Consider the following 25,546-nt stretch of genomic DNA (forward strand, 5'->3'; position numbering starts at 1 on the left):
TACCGAACTCGGTAAAGTATTGGCAGCCAGTGCAGAACCCGAAGCCCCGGCTGAATGTGCTCCCATTCACTTCCGGATGACATCATCGTGCTCTGCATGCCGCAGCAGCGGAGGGACTGCTGCTGACCCCAGTACAGTTCCCAGCTCCCACCGCCAGGCCTACCAAGGCTTCTCCCTCCCACGAACTGACACCGGCAAGCCGTGCACAGCTCCCAGTCTTTGCTGCTCGGCCGCTAAGGTTTCCCGCCCCCCCCTCAACAACTGACCAATCAGCACTGATGATTGCTTCTCCCCCTCACCCCGCCATTGACTACAAGCCCCATGTAGCTCCTCGGCCCACCCAGGCTTGTTCTGCCCCCTCGCCATCAACTCTGGTGAGCCCCACACAGCTTCTGGCCTTCACTGTCAGGCCTGCCTAGGCTTCCTCTCCACTGTTCACAGCAATGCCCCGTGCAGGTCCCAGGCACCAGCCCACCAAAGCTTGTTTCACCCACACCGACGCCAGTGAGCCCCATACGGCTGCTGGCCTCTGCCACCAGGCCACCAAGACTTCTTCTTCCCCATTGGCATTGACGGTGAGCCTCTTCAGGCCTCGTGAGCCCTGCTCAGCTCCGCAGCTACAGCCTCGTGCTACTGACACTGACGGAGGAGGAGGAGGAGTATCTGTGCATCTACAGATGTTTTTGTTTTGAGGGGATTTAAACCCCACATTTTTTTAAAAAAAACCTTTCCTGGTTTTTTTCTGCAAACCTGGGGAGTCTCCCAAGTTTGCAGACCTGTTTGTTTTTAGTCGATGCGGGCCCAAGTCACAGATTTAGACATCCACAGATGAGCCCAAACGTGGCTACATGTGGGACCTGCAACAAAAAGCAGCAGAAGCTGTTGAGGTTTTATTTTCAACAGTATTGTAGTTCGGGGGGGGGGGGAGGGAGGGTGATGGGATTTTAGGGGATCTCAACCCCAAAACCCTGGGGAGGGGAGGACAAACAAGGTTGCCCACAATTCCCTCGAGTATGTCATCCCAGACAGAAAGGAGAAAGTGGAGCATAAGGCAGAGGGAAGAGACACTTGCACCGATTGTGGGACTGGACTGGTGGAGGAGGACATTTGCAAATTCTACCCAGAGCTAACGGGAAGAGAGAGTGAGGAAGAAGGCTTGTTTTCATTTGTTCAAAATTCGAAGAATTTCTATGTCTCTCATATAGACATAAACATTTACATTAAAACTAAAATGAGGTTTTGGCTCCGAAGGCCTAATTTTCCACTTCTGGAGAACTTCATATTCTCCCATTAGAGCTGTTAGCGCTCAGCTCAGAGCTTTGCCATCTTGAATAATTTGATGTTCTTTGTAGACTCAGCTCTGTGAGCCTGCATCACTTCCAAAAAATTGAACGCCATGTATACCAGTGCAGATCTCCCATTGTATGCTTTCCTCCCACGGGGTGGCGGACGGACATACATTCCCACCCTCAGATTCCAGCTGTCAAGGCAGCTGCTTGCCCCAGAGAAAAACTGCTAGGGGTCTGTTCCTAACCCGCCATCCGCCCACTTTTTGTCCTCAGCTTTCCTTCATCCAAAATCTTTCTCCCACCCTTTCATTTTGTCCTCATCTTTCTTCCACTGATCCTTAAAAAACTAAGAACAAATTTTGAGTCCAGTATCACCTCTATGACACACACACACACTCAGAGATGCCTCTATATAGGTGAACAGCAAATTAGTATACAACTTAATGACAATGCTTTTACATATGCAAAGGTTAATTAGCTCCATGTTTCAGAGGAGATGAATGGAACGTAAGAAAGATGCTTTTACACATCCGTCTCCTATTTAGAGATATTATTGTATCCCCACCTCACAAAAAGCCTGCCAAGAAGAGGTTCCTTCCTAGCTCCATATGATAAATGCTTTAATGAATAGAAACACCTTTATGCAGGGGTGGAATTCTAGCGGGAGCTCCTTTGCATGTTAGGCCACACCCCCCCTGATGTAGACAATCCTCCAAGAGCTGACAAGGCTCTTTTTTGTAAGCTCTTGGAGGATTGGCTACATCAGGGGTGTGTGGCTTAATATGCAAAGGAGCTCCTGCTAGAATTCCACCCCTGCCTTTGTGTAATATTATATGAGGCCTAATTCTGCGTCGAAACTTAGACACGGGTTAGCTGTCGTAATGGGAGTTTACACACAGCCACCGCACAAACATATTGGTGCCTACTGTTCCTACTTACCTCTGGCTGATTAGAAATATTCAAAATCAGAGCCCACAACTCAGCTCGAAGGGAAGTCGGGCATCCCTGTCGGATGTATTGTTGGGCAGCTGCACTATCCTGCTCTGTTAAAACTAAAAAAAAAAGATTTGGGTATTATTAGCATAGACAAACAACATATAAGCGTGTTTCAAGGACATATTTCATTAAAATGTGCCGCTTCACGTTTCTTCAAGCTTGGTCAGAGAGCCTGTTTTGGAACCAATCAATACAGGCCTATACTATACACACAGAAAGAATGTTAGAAAGGGTCTTGGACAGAAGTTTTTATTGCTGAATCACACAAAAGCTTTTAAAGCGTGTTTCTAACATACCCATGTTTATTCATTTACAAAGTACCTACCCGCTTTGCTGCCTCATGAGGGCCACCGGGGCAGTTAACAGATTACAAAAATACATTAAAAATGTCTTTAGAACCAAACAAAAATGCACCATTAAAACAATTAAAACCAAAGGTAAAGTACATATACAAAAATAACAACTAAAACACAGAGGAGGAATGGTGGCATTACTGAGGGAAAGCCAGACAAAACAAAACAGTACAATCCTAAGAACACTTTTATGGGAGTAAGTACCATTGAATAGAGCTCAGTAGGGTTATGAGTAGACCTGCTTAGGATAGCACCAAAAAGTCTTTTAGCTGCTGGAGGAAGGCAGCAAAAGAAGGGACTTACGGAAAAGAAACGTCCAAAGATTTGGTCTCATGACGAAGAAGACCATCTCCCAGGTTGCCACCCACCTAATCTCAGATGATGGAGGCACCTGAAGCTGTAAGCCGGCAGTCCTCCTCTCTTTGCTGAGGGACAATTTGACAGCAAGCACCCTTCATTTAGTGTCACCCCAGACCGTTTGGCCAAGCTGTACACAAAATGGATGCCAAGCTGGAAGGCTTCCCAGACATATCTAGGTAGAGATCCTGCATAGGTATAAAATCAAGGTCTGGCCCTGCCATGACCTCTCCCTGCATGCCAACATCTACATACACTAAAACAACGGACTTGCCTCACCTCAGAGCTAACACTGTTCACCAGGATAGTTAATCCTATCAACCTTACCTCATCTCCCCCCTTCCCACATTTACCTCACAAAAGCTACCTCTAACACAGGCAGGCTTCTCATCTGACCCAAAAGAAGGGTCCTCAAGCGCTGTAGAGGGTTTTTTTTTTTGCTTTTTGCTTAGTTTAATTAGACAACCATTAGCACCAAAGGAAGCAAGCAGAGTTTCAATTCAGACTTTTGTTTTACATCAGGAAGTCCTCTCAAACATCTCCCATTTTTGTCCATGTCCTGGGAGAAACATTAAGGCTTTATTCCGGGGCAATCACCTCAGCCTGCCTTAGGCCACAATTTTGGGTATAACTAGACTGACCACAGCTCCAGTTCCTGGACTCAAACTACACACCCAAGATCTGGACTGGTAGCTATCACCCCATCCCCGCCTATATTCCAGCTGCTCTCTTTATTCCTCCTTGATCTGGTCTGTGCGTGGCACCTCTTGTAGGTTTCTTGTTTGTACACTAGCACTCTTACTTTCTGTCAAATAAAATTCATTTCTATTTTGATTTGGACTGGTTATTTCAAGAGCTCTCAAAAAGGGAAAGATCCCTGTAAATGCTGGTAGCCAATCATGCTGGATTACCCGCCCTCTTGCACCCTCTGTCTCCTTGTTAATCCTCCCCCCCCAAAAAACAAAACAAAACAAAACCAGGAGACAGCAACACATAGCAACTGGGGTAACAAAGCAGGCATTGGAAGATGACCATAGAGGACAGAAAGGTTTCTATAGGCAGGGATGCCGGTACTAAGCCATATAGTGCTTTAAAGGTTAACAAAAGCACTGTGAATTATGCCCAGAAACAGACTGGTCGCCAACCTAGATGGGCCGAGACTGGGGTGATCTGGTCCCTGTGACATTCTGGGGGCAGCATTCTGTACTAGCTGAAGGTCCCAAACACTTCAAGGGCTGCACCATGTACAGAGCATGCAGTAATCTAATACAGATGTAAACAAGGTTTATACCACAGCAGCCAAATCTTTTCTGTCCAGAAAAGCCCAACTGGCTATCCAGTCAAAGCTGTTGTTGTAATATTAATCGGACACAACTGCATTGTAAAAGGTCGGTAGCTTTAAATATCCCTTTATTCTTCAAGTAGAAGACCACTAAACTGCTTGATGTCGATTACCAGTGCTCATTCAGGCACCTTTATTATAGCAGTAGTCCTTTTAAATTGCTGTATTCCCACCTCAAACATATTCTGAACACATTAAAACAATGCAAAATAACTTCATTACTATCCCAGGCCTACACATTACACCTTGTTTATTTCTAGCTTGAGAGCCAGTGTGATGTTTTGGACACACTAGGGGACTAGGACCCTGAAACCCAGGTTGAAATCCCCATTTCTACCATGGAAGTTGCTCTGGGTGAAAATGTATTGCTTGGATGTAAAGTCTCAGCTACACCAACAGAATGTTTTACCAATATTTTGCCATCTTTAATTCCTCTGCACTTTTTCAAAAGCTACTTTTTAGGGATCTACAAAGTAAAATCTTTGCAGATTATTTCTGAATGGCTTTGCCTACCTATAAATCCATCGGACCATCATTGGACAGACAGATTTCTTCCTTCTGCTCTTTAGAGTAGGTCAAGATTATGTGAGGGGTGTGCGCATTGTGAGATTTTTTTTTTAGAGTCGTTCCATTCAAGCTGCACGTGACACATACATCTAAACAGAGGTTCTTTGAAAATTTGAATAAACATAAAATAAAATAAATGTCTGGCCCTATACAAACTGTCTGCATAGTAACTTCTACACAGAAGCGTCAAGCAAGTATCTAAAATTGAACAGAAAACTGCAGATGAAATCTCAATAGTGTTTTGTGAAATATTATCAATACCTCCCTATCCAGACTACCAACGAAACACTTAAACGCTTAATTCCAAACAATTCCATAACCCTGACAACAATCGGTTAGCCACACTTAATAGCCAACACTAAAACATATACATATGCCTTGAATTTTCAAAAACATATCCTGCAGTCAGTCAAGACTGATCATAATCTAAGACCACTGATCTTAACTTTAAGAACTGTACGGATTTCTTTCCTCTCCATCAGAACGTTCACTTTTACCGCAATTTTGCATCCTTCCCCATTATTTCATTCACACTACAATTACTGTATCGGTATTCTTTTCTTTTCAAAGCAACAGATACATTTTCCCGTGGCAACACATCAAAGGATTTGCTAAAATCCAAGCCAATAGAAATACATGCTACTCGCACATCCAGGAAGACAGCTGAGTTTCTCTCACTGATATTTAATTAACTCTATGTGATAAAATCTGTTTCCCTCTCCCCGCCTAGCTTACTTTCTTTACCAAAAACTGAAATTGCACAAGTACGTAATAAATAAGGTTCATTTGATAAAAGAAAATTAATAATTTTTCAACTTTTCCTCTTTCTATAAACTAAGAAACACTGTAAAAGCCAAGGGAAAGGTTTTGGTGTACAAGCAATTTAAGTTTCCCTTCTCAGAGTTACCTGGCTATGGGATGGATCCAGCCAACTTTTCTACTCAATTTCTCCCAAGGCCACTTTTCATTACAGCCCCCAACAGATGTTGCTTTCGCCTAGGATTTCCAGCATACCCTTTTTTAATTGCCACAAAGGACACCTTTCTTCCATTTTCACCAGCATCAACTCTGGTTGGAGCCAACTCTGCATATTGATGATACTGCATTTCCGTAACAGAAAAGGTTACACTCCTGTATGTCACAGTGACGGATGGTTCCAGACCCATTATCAATTTAACTTCCACCTTAATAGGATGACTTTTCACAGTAGAAACAAATTTCTATTGGCAGATGTAGTGACCTGGAAGACCCTGGCAAGCCCCATCTCATCAGATCTTAGATGCTAAGCGGGGTCGATCCTTGGAAGGGCGGCCACCAAAGAATCACAGAGTTGGAAGGGACCTCCAGGGTCATCTAGTCCAACCCCCACATAATGCAGGAAACTCACAAATAGCTCCCCCTCAGTTCACAGCATTGCTATCAGATGGCCATCTAGCCTCTGTTTAAAAACCTCCACCACCTCCCGAGGAAGCCTGTTCCACTGAGGAACCGCTCTAACGGTCAGGAAGTTCTTCCTAATGTTGAGCTGGAAACTCTTTTGATTTAATTTCACCCCTTTGGTTCTGGTCTGACCTTCCGGGGCCACAGAAAACAATTCCACACCATCCTCTATATGACAACCCTTCAAGTACCTGAAGATGGTGATCATATCACCTCTCAGCCGCCTCATCTCCAGGCTAAACACGCCCAGCTCCTTCAACTTTTCTTCATAGGACTTGGTCTTGACCCCTCTCCATCTTCATCACCCTCCTCTGGACCCATTCCAGCTTGTCTATATCCTTCTTAAAATGGTGCCCAAAACTGAACACAATACTCCGGGTGAGGTCTTACCAGAGCAAAGTGATACCATCACTGCACGTGATCTGGACACTATACTTCTGTTGATACAGCCCAAAATTGCATTTGCCTTTTTAGCCACCACATCACACTGTTGACTCAGGATCCACTAAGACCCCTAAATCCTTTTCGCACATACCACTGCTAAGACAAGTGTCCCCCATCCTATAACCATGCATTGGATTTTTCCTACCTTAAATGCAGAACTTGACATTTATCCCTGTTAAAATTCATTGTATTGGTTTTAGCCCAGTTTTCCAGCCTGTCAAGGTCATCCTGTATCCTGTTTCTGTCTTTTACTGTATTTGTAATCCCTCCCAATTTAGTACCATCTGCAAATTTAATAAGCATTCCCTCTATTCCTTCATCCAAATCATTGATAAAGATGTTGAACAAAACAGGTCCCAGGACAGATCCTTGAGGCACTCCACTTGTCACTGTTCTCCAAGAGGATGAGGAACCATCCACAAGCACTCTTGGGGTATGATCTGTCAACCAGTTACAGATCCACCTAACGGTAACAGGATCCAAATCAAACTACACAGAAAGTGTAGGGTCGCTACACAGAGGCAGGAGATGGTAAATCCCATCTCTCTTTACTCACTTGCCCTAAAAACCCTATGGAAGGGAAAGGTCCCCTGTGCAAGCACCAGTTGTTTCCGACTCTGGGGTGACGTTCACAACGTTTTCACGGCAGACTTTTTACGGGGTGGTGTGCCATTGCCTTCCCCAGTCTTTTACACTTTCCCCCCAGCAAGCTGGGGACTCATTTTACCGACCTCGGACGGATGGAAGGCTGAGTCAACCTTGGGCCGGCTACTTGAATCCAGCTTCCGCCGGAATCGAACTCAGGTCGTGAGCAGAGAGTTCAGACCTCAGTACTGCAGTACCGCTGCTTTACCACAATCAGGTACAATTTGACAGCATTCTGCACATCCACAGTGCCCACATTATAGATATGTGTATTAGCATGAAGGCCAGCTCACGGTAATGTCCTTATTGATGTGCATACTCCAAAACAGAAAATATTCCTAGAATCAAGAATGAGCCATTTTTGTGGCTGGTCACAGAAACTCCGTCGCTATTATGGTAAGAGATTCCTGCTCATAAGTCTTTCCCACATTCGTCAAGCTTCTAAAGGATAAGATTTCAGTTCATTAGGAGAAGCACAGCTGAGAACAGCAGAAGCATCAGTATACATCGCACAGTTATAAAAGAGATGGGGAGCTGACGACAACGTTTCTTATGTTCACCTAGACAAAGAAATTACGACTCAAGTACGAAAAGCTGAACGTCAATGGCAAATAACAATGCGCGCGCCACTTGATGCTGGCTGACAGAATAAGCGTTAGGCCAAAAATCAGTATATGAAAAGAAGCTGGGAAGAGTTAATACAGTGTAAGACATCCTAGAGATCAAATTTAGAAAAAATCCAACTTTATACCCAGAGCAGCAGGGAAGCCCCGCCCTACTCAAAGGAAGTCCAAGATAATAAGGTTTAATTTCATAAACAGAAATTCTTTTAGAGATGAGTCTATTTTCAAAGGAAATTAAAAACAGATCTCTTCAAGGTGCTTAAAAGCTATTGAAAACTTCCATGAGAAAAGCTGAGAGAAAAGGTATGTCACAAAATGGACACCCAAGAAGGTAAAAGGGCCAAAAATGGTGAGGTTTCCTGTAAAAAAAGGAAGCCTTGTAAAATCGAAGAGAACAACAAACTCTGTAGGACAGTAACAGGGCAAGAGACAAATTGCTACAATTAGAAGGACAAAAAAGTAAAAATCACTTTAAATACATCATAATCAGGAAACCAACTGGGTTGTTGGGCAAATAACTACCCTTTTCCTGGGTGCTTTGGCTTGGGGAAGCCGCCCAGAGGGGAAGCAAGTGCCTCTCCTCCCACCATGCCACAAATCCCAAGCTGAATTGGGGCTCTGCAGACAAAGCCGTTTCCTCTCACAGCTGCTTTATCTTTTCTTCCTTGTGCAACTTTGATGTGCGAGTTCCACTTTCTCCTTTTTGTAGGATGTTGGGCAGCGAAGAAAAAGGCTCTGCGTTTTAACACTGAATGTCAACCATCCTACTAGACTCTCACTGCTTCCTCTGTGTAGGTATTATGCAGGGAGGCAGAGATCTCTTTCAAGATAGTCAAGCAAATGAGCACCGATGACCTTATGACTTGAATCAAAGAAATGATCCGAGACTTCAGGCTACTCTTCTCAACTATTGTGGGTGGCAGGTGCATTCAGGGCTCAAAGCTCCCATCAAGCAGAGAAGAGAACAGCCAGGGCCGGCAAGGAGGAGTTGGCAGGGTAGGTGGCTACCTGAGGCACTACCTTGCATCTTACTCCCCCCTTGCCTACGCCGAGTGCTCCTCCAAGCCTGCCTCAAAGGCAGGATCGCAGGAACGCTGCACAGTGCGCTATGCTCTTTGGAGGCTTCCTTGGAGCACACTGTTTTAGTGGCACCCGGCTGCTTTTGGGTTGAAAGCGGCTGAGTGGCACCTTCAGAAGGCCTCCAAAGAGTGTAGTGCAGGGGGAAAGCGGCCGGGCACCACCTATTGCTCTTGTGCGCCACCTCTCGCACCTCTTGTGCGCCACCTGTCGCTCTCTCATCCCTTGCTTGCCACCCTGCACGATGATGTCACTTCTGGTGATGTTATCGTGCCGCGCACAATGAGCTCCATAAAGGGAGCTTGCAGGGGGGGCAGGGCACGGCGCAGGGGTCTGCATCAAGCACCGGGCCTGAGAACAGCCATGCGCAGCGACTGGAAGTCAGTCTGAGGTCCTCTTGCTAGAGATAAACGGATTGCAATATGTATTCAGAAGTGGGGACACATCTCAAAACAAAACTTCTGGTTGATTCTGATCCAAGTGTAATTATTGCTATGGCAAAATTTTTATCGATGGTTTTTAAATGATTCTTTTTCTTAATGGAATATTTTATACTTTGTATTTAGTATTCCTGGTTGTTGGGTTGTTTTCTGTACGATTGGACTATATTATTCTGTACCATTAGATTGCGTTATTCTGTACCATAATGTATTTGTTTACTTATGAACCATTGGTCTGTGAGCACGAAGCAGAGAATAAAAGAATAAAGAAAAGTCCCTTTGTGATGGTCAGAACTGATATAAATACTAGGGACCAGACCTTCTGTCCTTCACTAAATCAAAAGAGAAGCATCTTTTTACCTGCTGTATCCCAACCTGGGTGTGACACCCCTTTCCCACTCACACAGAGTGCCACCACCTTCTACCACCCCTCTGATTCAGGTTATGGGGTTATAAGTACGTCAGGACATCACATTTGCCACCCTTCTTGAGAGCCAGTTTGGTGTAGTGGTTAAGTGCGCAGACTATTATCTGGGAGAACCGGGTTTGATTCCCCACTCCTCCACTTGCACCTGCTGGAATGGCCTTGGGTCAGCCATAGCTCTTGCAGAGCTGTCCTTGAAAGGGCAGTTTCTGTGAGAGCTCTCTCAGCCCCACCCACCTCACAAGGTGTCTTTTGTGGGGGAAGGAGATAAAGGAGATTGTAAGCCGCTCTGAGACTCTGATTCAGAGAGGAGGGCAGGGTATAAATCTGCGGTCTTCAGTCATGACCATCTCACACCTCAGGGCATCATCTCCCTTCCAGAGAAATCCACAGACAGGATAGCCCAGTCGTCTTTAATAATCAGCCCTCACTCCCACACAGCTATTGGGGGAGGAGCTCAAATACTGTTCCAATCACTCAGTGCCACCATTTATACCCTACAAGATACGTTTATAGATTGGGATATTAAATTGTGTGCGCTTCTTTCCCATTAGACTTGTGGTCGATAGGGTTAATCAAAACAAAAAAAAACCCCCTGTTTATTCAGGGCTTTTTGGGGGGTAGAAAAAGCCCAGCAGGAACTCATTTGCATATTAAGCCACACCCCGACATCGCCATTTTTTCCCACAGCAGAAACTCATTTGCATATTAGGCCATACCCCAACACCAAGTCAGAAGGACCTGCATTCCTGTGCATTTCTGCTATAAAAAGACCTGCTTATCTCAAAATAAAGTATGTATTGTTCAAAAATTTTTTTGGAAAGCCCTGCTTTTATTTATGATAAAGGACAAAACACTGAGGAAAGTAACAACTTTTTACTTCCACTGAACTTTTGAGCTGATGTTCTATTCCTGCAACTAAAAATTTACTATTTTCAGCCTGTTCTAAGCAGCCTTTCTGCACAGTTCTGTTCAGATAGAAAAACCCTTTTCACCCCATCTTGTAAGCTGTCAGCTTCTCTGCTACTAACTCCCAACTGTCGTTTTCAACTACTGCCCCCCCCCGGCCCGCCAACCCTCAACTTCCTATCATGCATGAAGCTGCCTTATGCTGAATCAGAGCCTTGGGACATCAATGTCAGTCTTGCCAACCCAATCTGGCAGCTGGCCTCCAAGATCTCAGGCTGAGGTCTTTCACATCACCTTCCACTTGGTCTTTTTAACTGGAGATGCCAGGGACTGAACCTGGGACCTTCTACATGCGAAGCAGAAGCACTACCACTGAGCCACAGCTGTCCACTCTCATTGGCTGCTCTTATGGGGAGGCGGACCCTGGGTAAGTGTAAGCTAGCAGAAAAGCAATCCAAATATGCCAAGCCTATCAGCCCGTTTGCTCAAGCCAGTAGAAGAAGACGACGACATCGGATTTATACTCTGCCCTCCACTCAGATTTGAGCAGACTTCGGAGGATGGTGGAAGACAGGAAGGCCTGGCGTGACTTGGTCCAGGGGGTCGCAAAGAGTCGGACTCGACTGTGCGGCTGAACAACAACTCCACTCAGAGTGGCTCACAATCTCCTTTATCTCCCCCCCCCCACAACAGATACCCTGTGAGGTAGATGAAGATATTGGATTTATATCCCGCCCTCCACTCCGAAGAGTCTCAGAGCGGCTCACAATCTCCTTTCCCTTTCTCCCCCACAACAGACACCCTGTGAGGTAGATGAAGATATTGGGTTTATATCCCGCCCTCCACTCCGAAGAGTCTCAGAGGGGCTCACAATCTCCTTTCCCTTCCTCCCCCACAACAGACACCCTGTGAGGTAGATGAAGATATTGGATTTATATCCCGCCCTCCACTCCGAAGAGTCTCAGAGCGGCTCACAATCTCCTTTCCCTTTCTCCCCACAACAGACACCCTGTGAGGTAGATGAAGATACTGGATTTATATCCCACCCTCCACTCCGAAGAGTCTCAGAGCGGCTCACAATCTCCTTTCCCTTCCTCCCCCACAACAGACACCCTGCGAGGTAGATGAAGATATTGGATTTATATCCCGCCCTCCACTCCGAAGAGTCTCAGAGCGGCTCACTATCTCCTCTACCTTCCTCCCCCACAACAGACACCCTGTGAGGTGGGTGGGGCTGGAGAGGGCTCTCACAGCAGCTGCCCTTTCAAGGACAACCTCTGCCAGAGCTATGGCTGACCCAAGGCCATTCCAGCAGGTGCGAGTGGAGGAGTGGGGAATCAAACCCGGTTCTTCCAGATAAGAGTCCGCACACTTAACCACTACACCAAACTGGCTGTGCCCTACTCCCTCTTTACATTATACATACATTTAATGACTAGAATAGAATCAAAGAATTGGAAGGGAGCTTCAGAGTCATCTAGTTCAGGGGTCCCCAGCCCCCGGGCCCAGAAACGGTACCGGCCGTGTCCTGTTTGAAACGGGCTGCGCAGCCTTGTTGCCCCCCCCCCACGGCACCTCCTCTTCCCTCCGTTTTTACCATTTTAAGGCCAGGGAAGGGAAGGAGGCAAGGGCAGCGTCACTCGCTACTACTGCTGCGGAAGTTTTTCCACCCATCAGCTGATTGGGGGGGGGGTTCGGCCTGGGAGGCCCTTCACAGCCCCTCCCTCGGCCTTAAAATGGTGAAAATGGGGGGAGGAGGAGGCGAGGCTGTGCGGGGGAGGGGGCAGCGAAGGAGGGAGGAGGAAACGGGGGAGGAAAATGGGGGGAGAAGGAGGTGGCAAGGCTGCTGGGGGGGGGGCGGCAAAGCTGCGCAGGGGTGAAGGAGGAAATGCCAAGGGGGGGGGAGGCTGAATTGGGTGCCTCCACCCTGCTGGCTCTGGGGCCATGGTTGGTAGGCCGGCCCTGGGGCAGGTCTGTGGGGCCAAAAAGGTTGGGGACCACTGATCTAGTCCAAGCCCCTGCACAATGCAGGAGACTCACAAACAGAGGTAAAGGTACTCCCCTGTGCAAGCACCAGTCGTTTCCAACTCTGGGGTGACGTCGCATCACATTTTCACTGCACACTTTTTACGGGGTGGTTTGTCATTGTCTTCCCCAGTCATCTACACTTTCCCCCCAGCAAGCTGGGTACTCATTTGACCGACCTCAGAAGGATGGAAAGCAAAGTCAACCTCCAGCTGGCTACCTAAACCCGGCTTCCACCGGGATTGAACTCAGGTCATGAGCAGAGAGCTCGGACTGCAGTACTGCAGCTTTACTACTCTACACCATGGGGCTCTATCTCCCCCTAAATTCACAGGATCCTCATTGCTGTCAGAGGGCCATGTAGCCTCTGTTTAAAAACCTCCAAGGAAGGAGAGCCCACCACCTCCTGAGGGAGCCTGTTCCACTGAGGAACCAGGCTAACGGTCAGGAAGTTCTTCCTAATGTTGAGCGGGAAACTCTTGATTTCATTTCAACCTGTTGGTTCTAAATCGAAACCATACTGACTATATGGCAACCACAGGCCTTCTTTCAGAAGCACCTTCTTTCAGAAGGTGAAACAAATGTGGCAGATGGCTCAAGGGACGCCAAACCCATCTGATATCAATGTTGAAAGCCTCCATGGAATAAAGAGAGGGGTGTTACCTTGCAGTCTGCTACTCCAGATGGCACCTAGCTGAATTTTCTCCCACCTCCTAATGGAGGCACACACAAAAAAAAAAAAAGGGAAGGGGGAGAAAATCTCACCCTACCAAGTAAAGGTTTATGATACTGTCAGCGAAGGGGCATTGAAGTTTCAAGAAGGAATAGACTGGTCTTTGTATAAAACTAAGTTTCTATTTTATTGATTACAACAATGCTACTCTCTACGCAGGTTCATTGATACTGATAATGAAATAAGCAAAGGCATTGGCATTTATGGACATACATCAAAGCATAGGGGGTTTGAATCATTTCCCATGATAAAACCTGGGTCTGTCCGATGATAGTAACCAGTTCACATCCCTCTTATCTTCTCCATTCACAGACTGTCTCTCCTCCCCTGCTGTGGCCTTGCTCGCCTCTAGCAAGCGCCTGAGAAACAGCCAAATGTTTGCATTTCAAAGACCTTGCTGGCCTTTGGCACCTTAATCACCCCTCCCCGTTTCCCCCTTCACATTCTATCATGGCACTAGTGTTAGTAAGGCAAAGATTTAAAGAATTGGTTAATAGTAAATAAACATTTCAAGCCATAGAATATACTTCAAGGAACACAAGCTGACAGATACAGAAAGGCAGCAAGCAGGAACGGGAGCAGACATATTACCGCGGATGCCTATTTTGTTGATTCCTGGCAAGGTGCAAAGCAAACCAGGCATGGCTGCGCAGTGGCTGCAGGCCAAGCTAATCAGTGCTCACTGGCTGAGCCACTGACATGAATGTTAAGGCTATCCAATTAGCAGCCGGTCAATGATAGCTCAGGAGTGACAGATGCCTCGTTTAAAAGCTGCCTGGGATCACAATGCAGCTTCTGCTCACTGGGAACTCGGAGGCCTCACATTAGATGAGGTGTTCCTTTGGGAGTAAAGGAGTAATGATGAGCCCCGTGGCGCAGAGTGGTAAATCTGCAGTACTGCAGTCCAAGCTCTCTGCTCACGACCTGAGTTGGATCCCGGAGGAAGCTGGGTTCAGGTAGCTGGCCCAAGGTTGACTCAGCCTTCCATCCTTCTGAGGTCGGAAAAACGACTATCCAGCTTGCTGGGGGGGAAGTGTAGATGACTGGCGAAGGCAATGGCAAACCACCCCGTAAAAAATCTGCTATGAAAATGTCATGAAAGCGACATCAACCCAGAGTTGGAAACGACTTGTGCTTGCACAGGGGACTACCTTTACTTTTTTTAAAAAAAGGAGTAATTGGTGCCACCCATAGAGGGTGCTAAAGAAAGCGGAAAAGAGAGGATCATAAAGAACAACAGAAGGGATAAATTCAGACATGAAAGAATAAACAACTTTAAAAATGAAGTAGAAATGTTGCTAGTACTTTGCCACTCCATTGCAAGAGAATGCAAACTGGTTTTTTGTGCATTAAGAAACAAATATTCAATAAGGAACTCGCTGCCCACTCTGAAAGAAGATGCAGAAATAGAGAATCCCCTGTTTCGGTTCCACGAGAATGTTATTTTCTTTAACCAGGGACAGGAAAATTTTCAATTCAACAGGTAAAATAATGTATTGGAAAAGGGTGGCTCCACACCTCATCCTGTGGGGTGACTCTGAGGTGCAGCATTCATTCAGTTCAGCAGCAACAGTTAACCACCCATCAGAATTAAGGTGATGTTCTCTCCCGATGCATGGGCATAAACCCCATTAAGACTAATAAGCGTTCATTGTGCACGGAAGGGAGAAGGCACTCTGGTGATTTCTCAATGACATTCAGAACAAGAATCCAACTCTTTGGCATGAAGCTGCGTGAGCGTGTGTCTGCGCGCGCATGTTTCCCATTTTGTTTTTAATGAGCCAGCTGCGCCGTTCTTTATAGGGAAACTGCTGGCAAGTCTGAACAAAATAAAGGAAACCAACAGCGATTCTTCAACACTCGCAATTTGTTACAGCCCTTATCCGAGTCTTACCTTTTTGGCCAACACGTACATGTTCATTTTCAAAGAGTTCTGTAACGGCAAGCAAAAATAACATGCACATTTAAAATCTTTGATTCTTTAACTTGTAAATACTTGATTCAGCTATCCGAATTACTACTTTGTGTGTAATTAGTAACAGCAAGGTTGGCTTGTCAAGTTTTATTTCTTTATTCTTTTTTATTTGAAAACATGGCAGCATACATGGAACAGAACGTATTCTTCCAGTGTGCACTTAAACATTTCTCAGAGTTTTCATCTCAGAAAAATAGCACCCACGTGTCCCTCCAAATTGCTTTTTGAACCCCTGCTCTGCAGCCTGAATCACAATTCACAGCAAGGAGTTGTGTGCGTCCACTTCTAAAAAGCAAGCTTGACTTCTCTCTTCTTTTTCCTCTTCCATTGCCTCAAAGCTATCCCCATCGTTTGCCTTAACTCCAAATAACCTTCAATGAAAACTGGACAGCTCTAGTGGACTTTCAAGTAGCGTTGCCCTTCCATGGTTTTATAATGATTTGCATTCATTGTAAAAAGACCAAGGTAACAGAACAACAGCAACTTTATTAAGTTTACGCAATAATAATTTTTATGTCTCTATGCTTATTTCCATCGCTAGATGGGCATCCACTTCCAAGCTGCAAATGTATTGACTGTCAAGAGTCCCAACTACAATCTAGGCAGAGAGAAATAAAGAAATTTTGTACTAATTATTTTAATTAGACTATTCCATCAGAAAGCATAGAATCATAGAGTTGGAAGGGACCTCCAGGGTCATCTAGTCCAACCCCCTGCATATTGCAGGAAACTCACAAACCACCTCCCCCTAAATTCACAGGATCTTCATTGCTATCCGGTGGCCATCTAGCCTCTGTTTAAAAACCTCCAAGGAAGGAGAGCCCACCACCTCCTGAGGAAGCCTGTTCCACTGAGGAATCATTCTAACGGTCAGGAAGTTCTTCCTAATGTTGAGCTGGAAACTATTTTGATTTAATTTCAACCCATTGGTTCTGGCCCTACCTTCCGGGGACACAGAAAACAATTCCACACCATCCTCTAGATGACAACCCTTCAAGTACTTGAAGATGGTGATCATATCACCTCTCAGCTGCCTCCTCTCCAGGCTAAACATCCCCAGCTCCTTCAACCTTTCTTCATAGGACTTGATCTCCAGACCCCTCATCATCTTCGTCGCCCTCCTCTGGACCCATTCCAGCTTGTCTATATCCTTCTGAAAATGTGGTGCCCAAAACTGAACACAATACTCCAGGCGAGGTCTTACCAGAGCAGAGTAAAGCGATACCATCACGTCACGTGATCTGGACACTATACTTCTGTTGATACAGCCCACAATTGCATTTGCCTTTTTAGCTACCGCATCACACTGTTGACTCATGTTCAGTGTATGATCCACTAAGACCCCTAGATCCTTTTTGCACATACTACTGATAAGACAAGTCTCCCCCATCCTATAACCATGCATTGGATTTTTCCTACCTAAATGCAGAACTTTACATTTCTCCCTATTAAAATTCATTTTATTGGTTTTAGCCCAGGAGGATTTTTAGAACACACACATTCAAAAGACAGTACTGGAGAATGAAATTTCAATGCCATAATAAAATCATTCATCTCTAAAGCATAACAGTATTTCTATTACTTCTTACTATTACAAATTCAAGCCAGCTACTTTTCAATAACTTTTAAAGCTGTGGTATTTTATGAGGGTGTTTATTAATAGATGATATTTCATTCTTATAGAACAAAATCAAGCACTGTACAAAATACTGCAAAACACAAGCCGTACAGAATTCAATACAGAATACGATATATAATCAAGAATACTCAACTGTATTGTGTAATATATCAAATTCTATTAAAAATATTGACGGCCTGTCATGTACACACGCCATAGTTGTTGTATAAAGCATAATGCTTGATTCTGACTGAGGCAATCAATGTACATTTAGGGTGAACCTCTTCAGATTGTAAGTAGGCACAGAAAGCTAGCTTGTCTTAAAGGCTATGTATGCTATACCTTTTGCTCCCAAAACTTAGATTCTCAGTCACAGGAAATTTCCTTTGCAACTAAGAGCACTTCATCATGTGGCTTCCTCAACGTGGTCCCTGAAGCAGAACAGCCAGATATGGATCACTGAAACAGAGCTGGAAGGGACCTCAAGGGTCATCTAGTCCAGCCCCCTGCACAATGCAGGAAATTCACAACTCCCTTTCCCCTCCGCTCCCCCAGTCCCCCCTGCTGTGTGCCAGGAAAGGGCCTTCTTGGTCATAGCACCACAACTTTGGAATTCTGTCCCCTGGGAGATTCACATTGCCTTCTATTGTTGTTTTCCACCAGTGGGTAAATGTTTTGGGTTCGTCTGGCATTCCATCACTAACTTTTATTAGCCTTCCTGTTTGTGTGTTTATATACTTAATTTTTTCAATATTTTGTATATATCTACATGCTAAGCACCGTTTTAATGAACATATGAACATATGAAGCTGCCTTATACTGAATCAGACCCTTGGTCCATCAAAGTCAGTATTGTCTACTCAGACTGGCAGTGTCTCTCCAGGGTCTCAAGCTGAGGTTTTTCACACCTATTTGCCTGGACCCTTTTTTGGAGATGCCGGGGATTGAACCTGGGGCCTTCTGCTTCCCAAGCAGATGCTCTACCACTGAGCCACCGTCCCTCCCCAATGTCTGAAATGTCTGAAATGCCTGCACAGTTTAATGAGCTAGGTGGAAAGACTGCATAGAAATGTTTTAAATAAACAAATACGTATCAAATAAATGTATAGTGTTCAATCAGGCTTGTAATATTAAGAATGTTTAAGCGTTTTGCCAGCTTTTGATCAAAAGGGGGTTCTGGCACAGTCTTTTGCTACAAATGAAGACACAAGAGCCCACTTTAGATCTGGTTTTGGCAGCCCCAGCTTTCATAAGCCCTTACCTGGTTAGCCCAGGCTCAGAAGCTAAAGCAGGATCGCCCCTGGCTAATAGTTGGATGGGGGGCTTTTTTTTGTAGCAGGAGCTCCTTTGCATATTAGGCCACCCCCCCCCCCCGAGGTAGCCAATCCTCCTGGAGCTTACAGTAGGCCCTGTACGAAGAGCCCTGTAAGCTCTTAGAGGATTGGCTACCTTGGGGTTGTATGACCTAATATACAAAGGAGCTCCTGCTACAAACAAAAGCCCTGGTTGGATGAGAGACCACCAAGGAACAGGGTTGGGACACAGAGGCAGGCAAATACAAACCACCTAGCGCAGAGGTGGCCAAACTGTGGCTCGGGAACCACATGCGGCTCTTTCAGACATATTGTGTGGCTCTCAAAGCCCCCACCATTCTGTTGGCTGGCTCAGAGAAGGCATTTGTCTCTTTAAATCACTTCTCCAAGCCAAGCCAGCTGGTGGCTTGGAGAATGCATTTAAAGTTGCTTTCTTTCCACCTCCCTCCCTCATCTATTTGTCTTCCTTCCATCCCTCCGTCCGTCTGTCTTGCGGCTCTCAAACATCTGACGTTTATTCTATGTGGCTCTTAAGTTAAGAAGGGTTGGCCACCCCGACCTAGCGTCTCTTGTCTTGAAAACCCTACAAAGCAGCCCTAAGTCAGTTGTGACTTGACAGCTGGAAAAAAAAAATCCTCCATGAATTTTTGAGAGAATAATCTTAACCGTGCTATATTGAACAACGCCTATATTGTAAAACAAGCCACGCTTACCTGGAGGGACTTGGGCAGAGTCATCAATATCCAGCTGACCTGTATTTAACTCCAGTTCACTGAAATACTCTTTCTTAAGAAAGACAAAAAGAGAAAAAAGAAACAGGCATAGAATAAAAAAGCAAATCTTTTATTGGAGACAAACTGCTCCGAATCGTATCCAAATAGGAAGCTATTTTATACTGCTGGACCAACAGACCAATAGGGGAGGGACGGTGGCTCAGTGGTAGAGCATCTGCTTGGGAAGCAGAAGGTCCCAGGCTCAATCCCTGGCATCTCCAACTAAAGGGTCCAGGCAAATGGGTGTGAAAAGCCTCAGCTTGAGACCCTGGAGAGCCACTAAAGGGGAGTGATGGTGGCTCAGTGGTAGAGCATCTGCTTGGTAAGCAGAAGGTCCCAGCTTCAATCTCCGGCATCTCCCAACTAAAAAGGGTCCAGGCAAATAGGTGTGAAAAGCCTCAGCTTGAGACCCTGGAGAGCTGCTGCCAGTCTGAGAAGACAAGACTGACTTTGATGGACCGAGGGTCTGATTCAGTATAAGGCAGCTTCATATGTTCACCTAGTGCTTTGATTGACCTCCAGGATGTCTGCCAGAGGTCTTCCCCGGCCCCACCATCTGTGACCCTTTGAACATATATATGAAACTGCCTTCTACTGAATCAGACCCCCCCTCGGTCCATCAAAGTCAGTCTTGTCTACCCAGACTGAGGTTTTTCACGCCTATCTGCCTGGACCCTTTTTAGTTGGAGATGCCGGGTATAATATAGTGGGTTCTTTGCATTGATGAGGCGAGATGGTAGTGAACCCTCAGCTCTTTATTGATTCCAGCATAGGAACCAGTTAAGCTACAAGACTGCGGAAATGGCCAATGGGGCCCAAACTATTTACAATTCTGGGTTCCCGCACAAGTACAGTATTGGGTCATTCAAACCGGCCGGATCCTACTGCCCATTGTTCCCAGTTCCTCAAGCTTGGTCTGTATGGCTCCAATGAGCCAGGCTGGAATACCCACAATAGTCCACAGGTAATCTTTAGTTCCCATTCATAACACCGGGGATTGAATCTGGGACCTTCTGCTGACCAAGAAGATGCTCTATCACTGAGCCACCGTCCCTCCCTTTAACTGAAGACTGAATGTGGGGCAGTAAGAGAAACCTCCCCCCTTCCACTCCCACTGCAGAGCATTACAAGCTCACCATCTCAGCTAGAAGCATAAGGAAGTAACAGAATTTTGTACACAGTCTAGCAACCAGAAATCATTAAGAGCTGCCTACCAGCCACATGTTACAGATGTGGACTAAAAAACCGAAGAATAGTCCTCAAAGGAGGCTAATTCATATGCAGCAACCATACTGTTCAATATCTTGCAAAATGCAAAGTGCAGCTAATTCAGAATCTTAATAACAAACAGTTTCTTTCTTTCTTTCCTTCTTTCCTTCCTCTCCATTGTAGAGAAGAAAACAACTTTAGGAATAAAGCCGCTTACCAGTTCAGGTCTGTCCTTCACTTTCAGAGGAACCTGAATTAATCCCAAGTGGTTTCTGAAACTGGTCTGTTCGCTGGTTTCATAGTTTGGATTGCGGAGATTCATCAATACCTTTAAACGAGAACGCCGGGTTGAGTCTTTTGTAGGCAGGCATCAAACATTGACCAAGAGCATAAACCTCATACAAGTCATAACATGGAGGTGCACTCTGTGGCTCTCTTCCCCCAGTGAAGAAGAACAAAGTTTGAATCTGGCCTGGATAGCCCAGGCTTGCCCAGTCTTGGAAGCGAAGCTGGGTCAGCCTTGGCTAGTATTTGGATGGGTGACCTGCCAGGAATACCAGGGGCGTGATGCAGAGGCAGGCAATGGGAAACCACCTCTGAACATCTCTTGCCTTTAAAAACAAGCCTAGCTCGCCACCTAGTGGTTCATAACACTAAGAGACTAGGACTTCTGGCTGCCAGACACTCTTAGGCTCTTCTGGCTATACTACACACACTGCCATACTATTACTAATATTATTATTATTATTACTAATATTATTATTATTATTATTATTATTGACACCTGTGACGGAACCGGCCCGATTCTGCCTTCAGACCCGGTCCCGTCAACTCCCTATTGAGTCGCCAACTCCTGGAGGGAGCTATTTCTCCTCCGGCCACTTGGGCTCGCTGCCACCACCTGCTCAGTCTAGGGGTTCAGATTGAGAGGAACAGGACTCCCAATCCCCCTCTCCAGCTCTGAGGCCAGGCCTCAAGGTCCTCTGCCACCCTGTACTTGGGTATCACAGAGTCCACAGCACTTCTTCGGGGAACCCCTGGAGGATTGGCACCTTATCCAACTGCATGCCTTCCCCCTTCCCCGGGGCCCCCTTCATAAAGCAGCGTGGTCTAAAGCGGTTGGGGATCTATGTGGTACAGAGTTTGACTGCCAGCATTCAAAACAGTAAAAAAAAAATGTTTGATAAGAAAAGAAAGAAAAATAAAAACAAAAACAGTTACATGTAACAGTTTAGCACAGCACCTGATCAGCAACAAGAAGGGCAAATAAAAGGTGGATTTAAACGCATCCTCTCATCCCTGGTGTAAACGTGGTCTACCTTGTGAATTACTTACTCGGTCTGACTGCCTGGAGTCCTCCTCCTCTTGAGTAGGCCTCTCCCACAGTCAGGAGCCCACAGACTCACAACCTCTCTCTTGGAGGGCCAGCTGCAAACTGGCCTTTTCCCGCCTAATTCAAATAAAAAAACCAAAAGAACTTCCTGCCCCTCTAGGAGGCTTTCCTCCTAGAGTTGCTGGTTTATCTCCAGAAGGGAGGAGGGAATGAGGGGAAGGCTAAAGAACTTCCTGCCCCTCTAGGAGGCTTTCCCCCCTAGAGTTGATGGTTTAACTCCGGAAGGGAGGGGGGGAGTGAAGGGAAGGCTAGGCCACACAGCCTGCCTAGTAGTTTCATGTTCCCCTCCAACCAAGCACCAACATTAACCAAGATGGCGTTTCTCCACAACATCTTTAAAGCCAACAACATTTTATCGTGGGTAAAAGCTATCATGTACATGCACACTTCTTCAGACACATGAAGAATGACATTTTCTAAAGGAAGAAGAGAAGAGATAGGATTTATAACCTGCCCCCCTTCACTACCCGAAGGAGTCTCAGAGGGGCTTAAAACCTCCTTTCCGTTCCCCTCCCCACAACAGACACCCTGTGAGGTAGGTGGAGCTGAAAGAGAGCTCTACAGGGCTTTTTTGGTATAAAAAGCCAAGCAGGAACTTATTTGCATATTAGGCCACACCCCCGACATCACCATTGTTTCACACAGGGTTTTTTTGTAGAAACAGCCCAGCGAGAACTCATTTGCATATTAGGCCACACACCCTGATGCCAAGCCAGCCGGAACTGCGTTCCTGTGCGTTTCTGCTAAAAAAAAAAAGCCCTGGAGCACTGACAGAAAGTGCTCTTGAGAAGAACAGCTCTGCGAGAACTTGTGACTGACTCAAGGTCACATCGGCAGGTGCATGTGGAGGATCAAACCTGGTTCTCCCAAATAAGAGTCCGCACATTTTACCACTACACCAAACTGGCTCTCAGACTTCCTCTGATGAAGAAAAGTCTCTCTGTTGAAGGAAGTCTTTCTATCTTGGAGAAAAACCTGGCGGGAGAATCCAGCATTCACGATGACAAACCTCAGCTCAAGGGGAATGCAGAACCATTATTTGAGGATAAGAAGCACCCTCACAGACCCGCATGTTCCCTTCTCTCCAGCTCCACTCCCTTCCCCTTCTCACTGGCAGGATCCTTCCAACACTTCCTAGTTTTCATAAACAATCCCTTGCCACAACGTCTGAATATTTAAACAACGGTTAATGCCTTCAGTCATCGGCCTGCCAGCTGCCACTTCCTAAGAAGAGGAAGAATCTGAGGGATTGGCCCCCACACCAAGAGAGATCAGGCAGCAGGCCCAGTGGGGAAGCACTGATCTTCCAGGAAGGGTCGGCTCGCCAAACTAGGCAGTTGCCTAGGGCACCGGGAGGCTGGGGGTGCCAAATTGGGCTCCCCCCCCCCCCGGTGCCCAAGACAACTGCCTAGTTTGCCTCCCTCCCCACCCCAGAACTAAAACAGAGTCCTACCGGCTTCTCCCAGCCTGCACATTTTGTTAAAAGATGGATGGAGGAAGCTTTGCACCCCTCTCACTTCCCATTCCGGAAAGGAGGGGGGAGATACCTCCTCCACCTGTCTTTCAACAAAATTCCTTATAAGCCAACTGAAATTCCCAGCCAAGTTCCTCTCATACGCCCATTTCAACTTCTCAATTGACGGCTTGAGGAAGCTGCAGGAGCAGCGGAACACAATTAAAAACCGGTGGTTGCATGAAGGCAAGCATTTTTCCTTTGGAAGCCAACAAGCAACAGAGGGACTCCTTTGGAACTTTGTTTTTGAGTCGTAGTACTTTCTTTGTGAAAATAAGAGACTTTGTGGGGTCCTCCCTGAAATAATACATTTGAGACTTTGTGTTGCTAAAATGTTTTGAATGTATGGTAATTTTTGTATGTTTCTACACAATATAATATAATTTGTACAAGGTATTTAATAGTGTGATTTGCACAATATTTTTTGGTACATTTGTAGTGTGGAAGTCAAAGCAATCCACCCTTAGCAAAAGCAGAGGGCCCAGCAGAGAATCCAAAAGCAAGAGGAAGAGATACGGCTCTGCACACCAAGTATGGCGAGACCCAGTTTGTTGTAATGGTTAAGTGTGCAGACTCTTATCTGGGAGAACCGGGTTTGATTCCCCACTCCTCCGCTCGTAGCTGCTGGAATGGCCTTGGGTCGGCCATAGCTCTGGCAGAGGTTGTCCTTGAAAGGGCAGCTTCCAGGAGAGCTCTCTCAGCCCCACCCACCTCAAAGGGTGTCTGTTATGGGGGAGGAAGATAAAGAAGTGTCACGATTCAGGGGGGGGGGTCTTACCAAGTGCTGCCACCACTCTGGGTTAAGGGCTCCCCTTGAGAAGGCCCAGAGTGCCCTCCTAAGCCCTTCAGGCCTCCTGTAGCTTAGGCAAAATAGGCGTGAGGACCACATAGAGTGAACAACAAAAAGGTTTTATTTTAAGAGGGAAGTTCCGTGCAATATAAACAAACAAGGTGCACTGAAGAGTAAAGGGGTGAAGGGAAAATAAGCAAATGCCCTAACGCATATTTCTATACAGTCCCTACTGTCTCAGTCAGACCTGGGCCTACTCACCCTTCCTCTAAGGGCAAGGATCTCTTCCTTGCAGCAGCCTTCCTCAGCTCTGCCTTCTAGGAAAAGAACACCCAATTCCTGGGCTTGGCCTTTATATATTCTCTTCCCAGGCCCCAACCCTCTCTGGGCCTGTTTTCCTCCAAAACTCTGTCTGGGGTAGTGATGCTCTGTATTCTTGGTGCTTGGGGGTGGGGCACAGTGGGTGGGCTTCTAGTGTCCTGACCCCACTGGTGAACCTCCTGATCACACTTGGGTTTTTTGGCCGCTGTGTGACACAGAGTGTTGGACTAGATGGGCCACTGGCCTGATCCAACATGGCTTCTCTTATGTTCTTATCCATCCTGAACCTTTTGCCAATCAACTTTAGCAGGGGTCTCCAAGTTCTAGTATTCCAGAGGGAGAAATGCTTTGGCTTTCTCCATCCCATCCATAACTTTGTAAACCTATAATCATACTCCCCACCTTGTCGCTTTTTTCCTAAACTGAAAAGTCCCAGATTCTTCAGCCTTTCCTCATAGGAAAGTCGCTCCAACCCCTTGGTCCTCTCGGTTTCCCTCTTCTGAATTTTTTTCCAACTCTGCAATATGCTTTTTGAGACACAGCCGCTAGAATTGTCCCCAGCATTCCAAGTGGAGAGCACCATAGCTCTACGATATGAAGGCAATCATTAGTTTAGTGGTGCCGGCACTGCAGAAAAATCAAATTCCTTCACTCAAGAGACTCTGTCCCTTAATAAGTATCTGCCGTCTAAACTAACAGCATGGTCGTCTGATACACAGACCCCCAGAGCTCATTTTCACCAAGGTTTCTTTATCAAACCACCACCGATCACTCGGATACGGTTCTATGATTCTGGGGAGCTGGACTCTCACATTATATCTGAGTCTTATACCCTGTAAGAACAACGCCATAGCAATAGGAAGAGTCCGTTGCAAATCCTTTGCCTTTCATGTAAGCCCTTTAGAATATCCAGGAAGCATCCCCCTTAATTTCTATGAGGCTATGTACTGAAGGCAAGCAGGCAAAATATTAAATAG

At 46.0% G+C, this 25,546-nt stretch overlaps 1 protein-coding gene across 2 annotated transcripts in view; it reads right to left on the reverse strand.

Annotated features, from left to right (window-relative positions):
- Positions 1 to 25,546, reverse strand: part of TBC1D19 (TBC1 domain family member 19) — a 152,411-nt gene that overhangs the window by 78,593 nt on the left and 48,272 nt on the right. For both annotated transcript variants that reach the window (XM_060246200.1, XM_060246199.1), the window contains exons 8-11: positions 20,770 to 20,880; positions 19,284 to 19,356; positions 15,559 to 15,597; positions 2,229 to 2,341 (exon numbers count right to left, since the gene is read on the reverse strand). In XM_060246200.1, coding sequence (XP_060102183.1) covers positions 2,229 to 2,341; positions 15,559 to 15,597; positions 19,284 to 19,356; positions 20,770 to 20,880 — 336 coding nt within the window. The remainder of the gene's footprint in view (positions 1 to 2,228; positions 2,342 to 15,558; positions 15,598 to 19,283; positions 19,357 to 20,769; positions 20,881 to 25,546) is intronic.

The sequence above is a fragment of the Heteronotia binoei genome, chromosome 9 (genome assembly GCF_032191835.1).
Source record: "Heteronotia binoei isolate CCM8104 ecotype False Entrance Well chromosome 9, APGP_CSIRO_Hbin_v1, whole genome shotgun sequence".
Lineage (NCBI taxonomy): Eukaryota > Metazoa > Chordata > Lepidosauria > Squamata > Gekkonidae > Heteronotia > Heteronotia binoei.